Source organism: Carcharhinus amblyrhynchos, chromosome 30 (assembly GCF_965287045.1).
Source record: "Carcharhinus amblyrhynchos chromosome 30, sCarAmb.v2.hapA, whole genome shotgun sequence".
Lineage (NCBI taxonomy): Eukaryota > Metazoa > Chordata > Chondrichthyes > Carcharhiniformes > Carcharhinidae > Carcharhinus > Carcharhinus amblyrhynchos.
In genome coordinates this window covers 13,702,327-13,714,384 of record NC_137353.1, presented here as the reverse complement: position 1 = coordinate 13,714,384, position 12,058 = coordinate 13,702,327, and the positions used below count along the sequence as shown (strand labels likewise).

General features: G+C 46.3%; 1 protein-coding gene across 2 annotated transcripts in view; it reads right to left on the bottom strand.

Annotated features, from left to right (window-relative positions):
• The window catches only part of plch2a (phospholipase C, eta 2a), a 170,606-nt gene that overhangs the window by 63,642 nt on the left and 94,906 nt on the right, over nt 1-12,058 (bottom strand). For both annotated transcript variants that reach the window (XM_080215324.1, XM_080215323.1), the window contains 5 exons: nt 10,150-10,191; nt 6,531-6,623; nt 5,004-5,104; nt 2,449-2,546; nt 851-1,033 (listed from right to left, as the gene is read on the bottom strand). In XM_080215324.1, coding sequence (XP_080071450.1) covers nt 851-1,033; nt 2,449-2,546; nt 5,004-5,104; nt 6,531-6,623; nt 10,150-10,191 — 517 coding nt within the window. The remainder of the gene's footprint in view (nt 1-850; nt 1,034-2,448; nt 2,547-5,003; nt 5,105-6,530; nt 6,624-10,149; nt 10,192-12,058) is intronic.

The following is a 12,058-nucleotide window of genomic DNA, read 5'->3' as shown; positions in this document are numbered from 1 at the left end:
ATCAGACATTAATTAGTTGTCTAATCTCCAGATGCAAAAGATTTGACAGAACTAGAGCACAGTAACGGGGATTCTTTGTGCCTTCCTGGATATACCTTGTGCTCCCTATTCCCAATAAATGGGTGTGCCCAGGTTTCTATGCCACTGAACCCTCTCTGACAGGTCGTAATATACAGTCACTGTTAGGCTCTGTGCCACCACATGCTGGCTGATACCTCCCCTTAGCTCCATCTACACATCCTTGGGCAATAAGGAGCAATTCAGATTGCACATCTTTGGACTGTGGGAGGAAACCAAAGCCTCCAAAGGAAACCCTCACAGACGGGGGAGAATGTGGAGACTCTGCATGGACTGTAACCCAAGGCCAGAATGGAACCCGGGTCCCTGGTGCTGAGGGGCAGCAGTGCTAACCACTGTGTCACCGTGCCGCCCTAGGAGAACAGCACCTTGTCTTTCATCAATGCAGCTTCGTAACCGGTGCTTTGGTACAAGGCGGTTCAGCTGCAGGGGTGTCACTTTTATCCACTGACTGAATTTCCCTTCCAGAGGAACCTCCTGTCAGGGACGGGATTGAGCCAATATTAAGCTTTTACATCTTGGCCGATCTGCATCTTGACTCCACCTCTCAAGAGATTGCCCGTCCCTGTTTGGAGACTGGACCCCCACCTCTATCCTTCACAAAGTGCCATCACATCAGAGTTCAGGTCAGGAACACCTTGCGATCATTGTGTCTAAAGCCACCTCTGATGGAGTTTTACGATACACGACTGGAGTTGACCATTGGGTTGGAGGGTAAGATGAGAGTGAGGCGGAGGGGAGGGTGGGGGCTATGGGTGTTTCTGCTCCCTACCTAGCTGGCAGCCAGCATTCCAGAAGGGCTGAGGGTTAAAGTTACTGGAGTCCACTCGGTAGGAGGAGGGGTAGATGCGGGAGAGCTGCTGCTGGTTCATTCGGACAAACTGCTGCGGCTTTTGCTGGAGGAGCTGATGGGTTTTGGTCTCGCTGTATGAAGAGACCTGCCAGCTACACGACACTGCGGATCAAAGCACAAAGAACAGGGGTTAGAGATATAGAGAAAGCAGGAGGCCCAGAACGCACCCCGTCCCGTCACCCACTATTCCAATGGGTGATATCCCTTGGGATGTACTGGCCTCCGTCTCTCCCCACTCCCCCAGTTCTCTTCCTCTCCCTCACCAAAGGCACAAATCCATTCTTGGACCACGTGGTTTCAGTCAAGTTCCTCATGCGTCAGCTTATCGGCAACAGCAGGCTTCATTTCAAGTGAATCTGATCTTGACCTCACCCAACCTACAGGGACTCCCATCAGATAGTGGGGCCACTAAGTAGAAACAAGCTTGTCACAGAATGATGCCAGCACAGGAAGAGGCCAAAGATCTCCTCCTTGAGTGTTTATCCAATTCCCCTTTGACTGAGCATTCCCCTCTCCTAGACAGGGACCAGGTGTCACAGCTCAATTGCCAACTGAATGAATTTGGCTAACTCTGCACTAACTGGTTCCTCTGTGCTATCACAGCTTGGTATGGCTCCTGCTCTGCCCAAGACCGCAAGAAACTACAAAGGGTCATGAATGAAACCCAGTCCACCATGCAAACCAACCTCCCATCCATAGACTCTGTCTACACTTTCCACTGCATACTCTTTTCTGCCTTCTTCCACTGGGAAGAAGATATAGAAGTCTCAGATCACGTACCAACCAACTCAAGAACAGCTTCTTTCCTGCTGCTATCAGACTTTTGAATGGACTAACTTCACACTAAGTTGACTTTTACACCATACACCCTAGCTATGACTATAACACTACATTCTGCACTGTCTCCTTCCCTTCTCTATGAACGGTATATCTTATCTATATGGTGCGCAAGAAATAATACTTTTCACTGTATATTAATACACGTGATATTAATACACGTGGCAACAATAAATCAAATCAAATCAAATCCAACCAAACCAAATTAAGTCAAATCAAATCAAGGAATGTGAATGGTAGTGATAAAGAATGAGAATGGTGAAAATAGCATCCATTAAGGGATTAGAATGTGTAATTGGCAGAAGGCTTTTCTCTCATTGGTTTGAACAAGTTTTTCTAAATGAAAATATCACCTCAAAGTGTTCTCTGAGCCTTTCAAAAGGCCAGAAAGCATCTAGCCTGTGAGTGAATGAAGTATGGAAATAGGTTACTAAACTCCACCACCCAGTGCCCATGTTTGTAAATAAGGCACTGAATAAGCCCCTGGTACGGCAAAAGGAGCTCTTCCATCTGCCAAATTGGATAAGGCTGTGCAGCGCCTGCACCTTCTCCCTCCACATGCCCAAAATAGATGCCCTGAATTTGTACTTGGCAACGTCTATCTGCGCCTGCTCTCAAACCTTGCTCATCATTCCAAGTACAACGGATTTTCTGTGGAAAGACAAGGAAGCCCAGCTCACCTTCAGAGTCGATATCATACATCCCGACAGACTTGGTGTACTTCACCAGATCCGAGAGGGCTCGTGACAGCTTCATGGTCTTCTTCTGCCTGCCACTCCTGAGAAAAAAGGAAATGCAGTGAAAGATCCTGCATTCATATAGTGACTTTCACCACCTCAGCGGATTTCAAAAAGCTTTGCAGCCGTTGAATCACATTTGATTCAATGTAATGTAATGTAGGAAAACCACCACACCTAATTGACACACAACAAGCTCCCAGGAGCAGCAATGAGACAAATGACTGGGTAATGTGATTTCGTGATGTTGATTGGGGGATAGACACAGAGGAGGAGGACTTTGTGAGGTCTCTGAAATTGTACCACGAGTTATTTTTCCACCTACTAGAGAGAGCAGACAGACCCACAATTTAACATCTCAATTCTACCCTAATTGCTTTTATGCCCGGTGGCAAAGTGGTTAGCACTGCTGGATCACAACACCAGAGACCTGGTTCAATTCCCGGCTCAGGTCACTGTCTGTGCAAAGTCTGCACATTCTCCCTGTGTCTGCGTGGGTTTCCTCCGGATGCTCCAGTTTCCTTCCACAGTCCAAAGACATACAGGTTAGGTACATTGGCCATGTTAAATTCTCCCTCAGCATACTCGAACAGGTGCCAGAGTGTGGAGACTAGGGGATTTTTGCAGTAACTTCATTGCAGTGTTAATAAGCCTACTTGTGACTAATAAAAAAAACATTTTTTTCTAAAAATAAAATGTAGCATGCTTGGAATAAGGAAAGGCCATTGAACCAATTCCCTTCTTAGACCACGAGTAACCAACTGTACCATGGACAAGCACATGTGAAATGTTGAGGAAAGGTTTTGCAGAGTTATTCAGTGCCACCTCACTCACCCACATACCGTCAAAGCAACCCTGCAGAATGGCCACCTTACTCTGAAATTGCAATCTATATCATAGATCCCAAACTGTGGAAGCCTCCTCCGGAGCAAACTGACAGCTGGAAAAATCAGAGCATCATGAATCCGCTGCACTGATTTTCACAGCCGACTCTCTGACCTGCACACATGTTGAGCAAATCTCTTTCTAGAGACTGAATGCTCGCAATCCTGGGACAACCATGTCAAGACCCAGTTGTCTTTCCTGTGAGGAGTCGATATGGTTCCTTCAGCTGAGGAACTACCATGCTCTGCATAAGACATGGAAGCAAAATTAGACCACTTGGCCCATCGAGTCTGCTCCGCCATTCAATCATGGCTGCTAGGATGGGAGGGTCTGAGTGAGACAGAGAGAGAGAGAATGTGAAATGTTGGGATTGGTCAGATCGGCGACAATCTCCATGTTCCCCTACAAACAGCTCTTGTAATAATCCTCACTGTGTTTCTAGCACCCACACAATTCTTTCCCTAATACCCTCAAATGTACTGGGGAACTACAGCAGCAGCACACAGCGTGAACCTTCTTAAACAGGCCCTAAATAACAATGAGCAATTGAACATGTTGTTCTATGAATGGGAGTGATCTTTCCAAGCAACTGAAGCCAATAATTTCATTCTGGTCAATCTCATTTTTCTGTGGCCTTATCCTTTTTGACGGTCAGGAATAATGGGATAGTGTAAATATTTTCTGATTGGGCCAGTAATCCCCAGAACTCCTACCTCTCCGAGGGTTGAAGAACATGTCGATCTCAGACTTACCAGTTTGAGCATTTTTATTCAGTTAAGAAGAATTTTTGAAAAAGGGAAAGGAAAAAGGTAATCCTGAATGTTACTGTGAAATAAATTGCCAGAGTTGGACAAGGGAGCACAGATGTAACTTATGAAAACTTAGAATGGACATCGAAATGGAATGGTGAATGTGAAATACTGGGCCAGAATCTTACCACCATTCCTACTTACAGGATTTTCCCATCCCGCTGCAGTGAACGGAGATCTGGCTGGTCTCCAAGTTCCCTGACTTCGCTGCAGTGGGAGCGTGGTGTGGACGGCCAGTAAGATAGCGCCCATCAAAATTATTCGAGAAACAACCGGTTGCTGAAAGTAGGGGAGATTTGGGGAGGATTGACGGGAAGAGTGGCCTTCCTCACCTGCAATTGTCTTCTTATACCAGTGTTAATAAATTGAGTGAGGATCACCTCGGGTCAGGCTGCTAAATTTTGAATGAGTCCAGAAGGCATGTGGCCAGCTGACTGATGTGCCGGAATTTTACCACCTCGCCCGCCCAAGGCTCGTAAGATCCGGCCCGAAGCCAACGAAGAATTTGAACAGAGGATCGGGGATTATGGAATCGGGAGTTATGGGGAAAAGGCAGGGGAATGGGGATGAGAAAAATATCAGCCATGAATGAATGGCGGAGCAGACTCAATGGGCCAAGTGGCCTAATTTTTCCTGGTATTTCTTATGGTCTTCTGGCGGGCATGCCGATAAAATTCTGGCAATAGTGTCCGGCCTCCTTACAATGGTTACCATCCATTTGGATGCTCCTTTTCCTCTCCTCAATGTGGCAGCCTCTCTGTGAATTTCCCAAACTGGAATCTTTACTTCATCGCCATCTCTTACCTCATCATGTGCACTGTTGTTCGGCCAGCAGCTGCCTGGTGGTCATGGTCTTCCTCATCATCCTCAAAGCTTGATGACTTCTTCATCTTCACTGTCTTTTTCTGCAATGAATGATCCGTTCACATTGAATTAACGCTCGCTTGGATAAACACTTACATTGCTTCTGGCAACTGTCTTTATCCTCAGAGAGGATTCCCGATCTACAGGAGTGAGCAACTCCCCGCCATTCTTCATGCACCATCCTCAACAACAAATGTTATTTGACTATAACAGGCGTCAAAAGCAAACCCAACCTGGCCTCACCCAGATAAATAACCACACTGAGAGCCCCGAGCTGATTGTCCCCCCTCTCTAGATCAAAAAGGGGTTAACTCCAGTAGCCCCTGCCCACCATTCTGCCTAAAACTGAACCGAGGACATAGAAATTAGGAGCAGGAGGTGGCCATTCAGTCCTTCGAGCCTGTTCCATGCATTATGCTCATGGCTGATCATCCAACCCAACAGCCTGATCCCATCTTCCCCCCATATCCTTTGATCCCCATCACTGCAAGTGCTATATTCAACTGCTTCATGAAAACATGCAATGTTTTGGCCTCAACTGTGTTCTGTGGTAGTGAATTTCACAGGCTGACCAGTCTCTGGGTGAAAAAATTTCTCCCCATCTCTGTCCTAAACAGTCTAAGCTGTATTCTCAGTCTGTGACCCCTGCTGCTGGACACTCCCACATCCCTGAGTGAAGCTTTACCCACTCAGCCACATAGACACCGAATTCAGGGTCATTCAATTCTCCCACTGTACACAACGCACCCGCTGTGTGGATACAATCACAGGATGTCTGCCCATTACTCCGGGAACCATCTCCATTTCCACACACACTATTCCCAGCGGTACCATCCTGGCTGAGCGTCACTGATCACAAGCTGATCACAGGAAGATTGTATTTTATACAGTGACTTTCACGTCTCAGGACATTTTAATGTATAGCGTGAATGAAGTACCTTCAAGGCGTCAGCGTGGTAATGTTGGAAACAAAGCAGCCAATTTGCACACAGCAAGATCCCACACACAGCAATGTGATGATGAGCAGAGAATCATTTTATCAGTAGTGCTGGTTGAGGGGTGTATATTGACCAGGACACGGGATGGGGGTACAGCCTTGTTCTTATTTCAATAGTGCCATGGGATGTTTTATTCATGTCCACCCGAGATGGCAAAGGGGGCCTCCTTGACTTAATGCCACATCTATAAGTCAAAGTCCTGCACTGGGAGAGTCAGCCTGCATCACCACCCTCGAGGTGGGCTTGAACCCATGACCTTTTAACACTGAGGTGACTGAACCATAGTGGGCCCACCTGTCCAGGGGTCACGCCAAAAGCCCACCTTCACAAGCTCCTCAGTTTGCACTTGCTGCATCAACATGGTGCCAGGGATTGTCGGTGTTACTGCAGCGGGATTACATTCTAGGCCAAAGTTTCCTTTGTACAGGCTAACTCTGCACAGTCCCGATAAAAACCAACACTCACTGACCTTCCGCTTGGAAAAGCTGCCGATGAAGGATCGACTATGCCTCTTGTTAGATGTCGGATCTTCTCCAGAGTCGGTGCCATCCTCCGTTTTACTCTGTCAGGAGGCAACAGATCCGTGGAGAAGATGGAGAGACAGACACACAGCAGGGACCATGTAGCGAGAGATCGACACAGAGCGGGAACTCCAAGAGAGGAATGTACAGACACCAATCAAAGATACACAGAGGCAGAGAGATACACAGACAGAAAGTAGACCAGAAAGAGGTAGACACAGAGGAGACACACGCGCACACACAAACATACACGCGCACACACACACAAGCAAAGAGAACATACACAGAATCAGAGAGAGAGACAGAACCATAGATAGAGATGCGCAAAGAGAGTGAACCAGGGAGGGGAGAGAGCAGTACAGACAGAAAGAGAACAAGTATCAAGTGAATAGAGAAACACATAGCGACATTCGTATAGAGAAAGAGAAGCAGAAATGAAGACATGAATTTAAAGAAAGCAGGAAGCAAGGGACATACACAGTGAGAACAACACAAACCCAGATGTAGAATGAGAAAGGGAGAGCCAGTGAGACAAAGAGACAATCAAATAGGGAGGAAACAAAAAAAATGCATAGAATTGAATATTTTGAACTGATTGAGTTAAAAAAATCACAAATGACAGCCAGTGTGACACAGTTTCTGTTCACAAGTTACCGCCCAACCCCCTTTTAATCACCTCCAATGTTCACAGGGCTTGCAAAATTAAACAATATGTTCCCATTTTCAATCCAGTGGCAGCATTGAAGTTTTCAGCTGAGATTTGACACAGGTTACATACAGCACAGTGGTGCCAGCTGTCTGAATGTTATCCCCTCATTCAGTGTGCCAATGCAACACTTGTCTGGTGTCTGAGAAAAGCCCACAGACATACAGACGCTGCCACTGTACTGGGAATAAAGCGGCCTTCGAATAATTTAATGCTGACAAGGAGTTCACATTTATACATCTTTCACAACACTCCCCAGAGGACCTCACGGCCAGTGAGGTACTTTCCAGTCCAATCACTGTTGTAGCATTGGGAATGTGGCAGCCAATTTGTGCACAGCAAGATCCCACTACAGCAATGTGAAAAGAATCATTTCTGGCAGTTGACAAACATTCACCTTCCTGGAGACATTAAAAGCATGAAGGGATACAGAAGGGGGTTAAAATGTATACTTTGTGAGAATGGTATAGGAGGTGCGTCTCTGCGTAAAATGAATGCCACAACACTTACTATATTTTTAAGTTATTAGTTTCTCAGAGCTTGGCTGGCTTTGTTTACAAATCTGTTTTTCACTGATGTTGGTCAAATGATAAATATCAGCCCAGGACATTGGGGAGAATGTCCTCGCTCTTATTCAATGTAGTGCCATGTGGTTTAATACATCACCCCCTTCCCCCACAGCCTGAGAGAGTAGACCAGACTCCCAGTTTAACATTCTCATCTACACAGTTCCACCTCTGACAATCTAACACTCAGGGCAAGGCCTGTGGTAAGACTGAACTCACAACCCCGAAATCAGAGATACAAATGTTACCCATTAAAACCACAACCAAATGTCATGGGTTAAGATTTTTTTTATTCATTCATGGGACATGGGCATCACTGGCTGCGTCAGCATTTATTGTCCATCTCTGGTTGCCCTTGAAACTGAGTGGCTTGCTAGGGCATTTCAGAGGACGGTTGAGAGTCAACCACATTGCTCTGGAGTCACACGTAGGCCAGACCAGGTAAGGACGGCAGATTTCCTTCCTCAAAGGACGTTAGAGAACGAGATGGGTTTCTCCAACAATCAATAATGGTTTCATGGTTATCAGTAGATTCCTAATTCCAGATACTTTTTATTGAATTCAAATTCTGCCGTCTGCCGTGGCGGGATTCGAACCAGTGTCCCCAGACTAATTGAGTTTCTGAATTAATAGTCTAGCGACAATACCTCGATGAATAGGTTCGACATGGAGAAGACATTTTCCTTGTGGGGAAATTCAAAAGTAGGAACCATAAACATAAGATAGTCACTAATAAATCCAATAAGACAGAGATGAGGAGGAATTTCTACTCTCAGAGGGTAGGGAATCTGTGGAATTCTTTACCACAGAGAGTTGTAGAAATATGTTCGAGACTAAGATAGATGGATTTTTAACTAGTAAGGGATCAAGGAGAATGGGATAAGATGGAAAAGTGGAGTTGAGGATTATTACATCAGATCAGTCATGATCTCAATGAGTGACGGCGCAGACTCGATGGGCTGAATGGTCTTATAGTCTTAAGGAATTCCAGAGAAATTTACTGGAAAGAGTGGTGAGAATGTGGAACTTGCTACCACATGGGGTAGCTGAGGCGAACAGCGTGTATGTATTCAAGGGGAAGTTAGAGAAACAGCTGAGGGAGAACAGAATGAAAGGATGTGTTGATAGAATGAGATGGCATGGTGTGGGAAGATGGGCTGAATGGCCTGTTTTGGTGCTATCTCTGCACTTTAGGAAACCTCCGCTCCCTCTGTGATGTTGCAGCTTGAACCAGAGGTGAATCTGACAGCGCAGCGATGAGGTCTGGAGATCTGTCAGGCATGCCTGGCTCCTCGCTGTCTCACTCACTTCCCCGCAGTCTCCAGGCTCTCCAATCAGTTCAGCTGATCTATTAATCCCAGCAGGCAGTGTCAGCCTGCCCATTCACAGGAGCTGCATTTAAAGTCACGTTACAGCCCAGCCCAGAATTCTCCGTCAAATCTGCTGTGGTCAGGATTAGTTATCGGGTTTGGGTTGACTTTGTAGGCGATGCTTGCAAAGCTGCATTTATTGTTTGTCTCTGTTTGTCCCGAGGGAGCGATCATTCAGTCATGTCATGGGCTCAGAACCCACTTGAGACAATGGAACACTAATTCAGGGTGACAGTCCCGAGGGAGTGCTGCACTGTCGGAGGTGCCAGCTCTGAGGCAGGGACTTGAGCACACGGTCTTCCGATTCAGAGGCTGCCACTCTGATAGCAGCGGTACATTATTCATAGAATCCTGCAGTGCAGAAGGAGGCCATTTGGCCCATCAAGTCTGCACTGACCACAATCCCACCCAGGCTCTATTTGGGTAACCTCACATATTTACCCTGCTAATCCCCTAGGGGTCAATTTAGCATGGCCAATCAACCTAACCCACACATCTTTGAGACTGTGGGAGGAAACCGGTGCACCTGGAGGAAACCCACACAGACACGGGGAGAATGTGTGGACTCTGCTTAGACAGTGACCCGAGGCTGGAATTGAACCCAGATTCCTGACGCTGTGAGGCAGCAGTGCTAACCACTGTGCACGGAGCTGCCCCACCATTGCAGCGTGTTACTAGCAGCCTAAGTTACTTTAATTGAATCTCGGTGACAGCTCCGTGATCTTTTTCAGTTATTACCTGCTGGTCATAGAAACATAGAGAATCAGAGGAGGAGGAGATCATTTGACCCTTTGCGTCCGCTTGCCATTCATTATGATCATCCAACTCAATAGCTGATCCCACCTTCCCCACCCCCATGTCCTTCGATCCCCTTTGCCCCAAGAGGCGTATCTAACTAACACAAATCAAGGAACAATCAACTTACCGCAGACTTCTCCACTGCAGACGGGGACCCAGAGCTGCATTTCTGAGGTGAGGGGAGAGAAAAGGTCACATGAGACATAAAGGGGCTGCATGTCACTTGATGCTAGTTCAATTAGTAATCTTAAACCTGAGATTGATAGGCTTTCACTGGTCAAGGATATGAAGCTGGTGAATGGAGAGACTCCACAACTCAGCTCTCCCTGAAAGGTGGAACAGGCTTGATGACCTCCCTCTGAGAACACTGGCTAACTGCCAGCTCAATGCTAACTGCATACCGGACATTGTAATGAAGAATCAGATCTCTCCCCATCAGCCCAATACGTACACTGCATACTGAAGGAGTAGCTGTGAATTTAAAGCACATTCTTTTTATACTATTTGCTGCTTTCAGTTTAACATCCCATTATAAAGACTCACTCCATGAGTTCAGGGTTCTCTCAGTTCTGCCCTCTGAATAAATACAGACTGTTCCACTAAACAGTGGACTGAATGGCCTCCCACTGCACAGTAACCATCTCTGGTTCAAAGGTTAAAGAGAAACTTCACTGAGCAGAAAATCAGGACGTTTTTGTGACTAGTACTAACCTGCTGTATGTGGACAGCATGGTGACACAGTGGTTCGCACAGCTGCCTCTCAGCGCCAGGGACCTGGGTTTCATTCCAGCCTTGGGTCACTATCTTGTGGAGTTTGCACATTCTCCCCGTGTCTGCATGGGTTTCCTCTGGGTGCTCTGGTTTCCTCCCACAATCCAAAGATGTGTGGGTTAGGTTGATTGGCCATGCTAAAATTGCCCCTAGTGTCAGGGGATTAGAAGGTTAAATATGTGGGGTTATGGGGATAAAACCTGGGTGGGATTGAGGTCGGTCAGATTTGATGGCTTCCTTCTGTACTGTAGGGATTCTATGATTCTATGATCGACTGCTTTGATCGTACATAGAATCCCTACAATACAGGAGGAGGCCATTCCGCCCATCAAGTCTGCACCGAAAACAATCCCACCGAGACCATATTCCTGTAACCCCACATATATACCCTGCTAATCCCCCAACACTAAGGGGCAATTTAGCATGGCCAATCCACCTAACCAACACATCATTGGAGTATGGGAGAAAACCGGAGCACCCGGAGGAAACACACGCAGATACAGAGAGAACATGCAAACTTTACACAGACAGTTACCCAAGCTGGGAATCGAACCCGGGTGCCTGGCACTGAGAGGCAGCAGGGCTAACCACTGTGCTACTGTGCTGCACAGTGATTAACATCCTGGATATTAGTTTGGTGTGAAAAATCTTGAGGGGGGTGGGGGGGAGGAGCATTTCAAAAAGGGGGGACTTTCCTTTACATTTTATTTCAGTATTTGGTAAATGTAATTGGAGAAGGGGGAAAAGCTGCTGTTTGATTGGACGGAGTAACCAGGGGATGGGGCAGGAAGTCTAGCAATATAATCAACCAGATTAGACAACCTTATCTATTCCTCGTAGGATACTCTACTCACACGTTTCCGAATAACAACCATCGAGTACTATTGAAGAATCATTGAAACTGGTTTGCTGGTAATTCTAATTCCCTCAAGGCAAGCAGTTTAATTACACTGAGAGCTAAGTCAAGCAGGGGTGAACCAGCTTAAGGTGTTCTTATGTTAAAGCTCATTTCAGTTTTAATAAAACACATCACTTGAATTCTAATTGCTGATCTTATCCTTTCAATTAGGACTATGTGCCGCTTGTGGAGACCTGCTCCCTCTCTGTTGTGAATTGCTTTTGTAATTACTGATAACACAGCTTAAAGAAAGCAAAACTTCATTTGTCGCTGTTAAAGCATAGCATTGAAGTGGTGTTTAAAATGTTAAAAGGATCTGACGGAGAAGATAACAGGGAATGTAATCCCTTTAGTGGGGCAGCCAAGA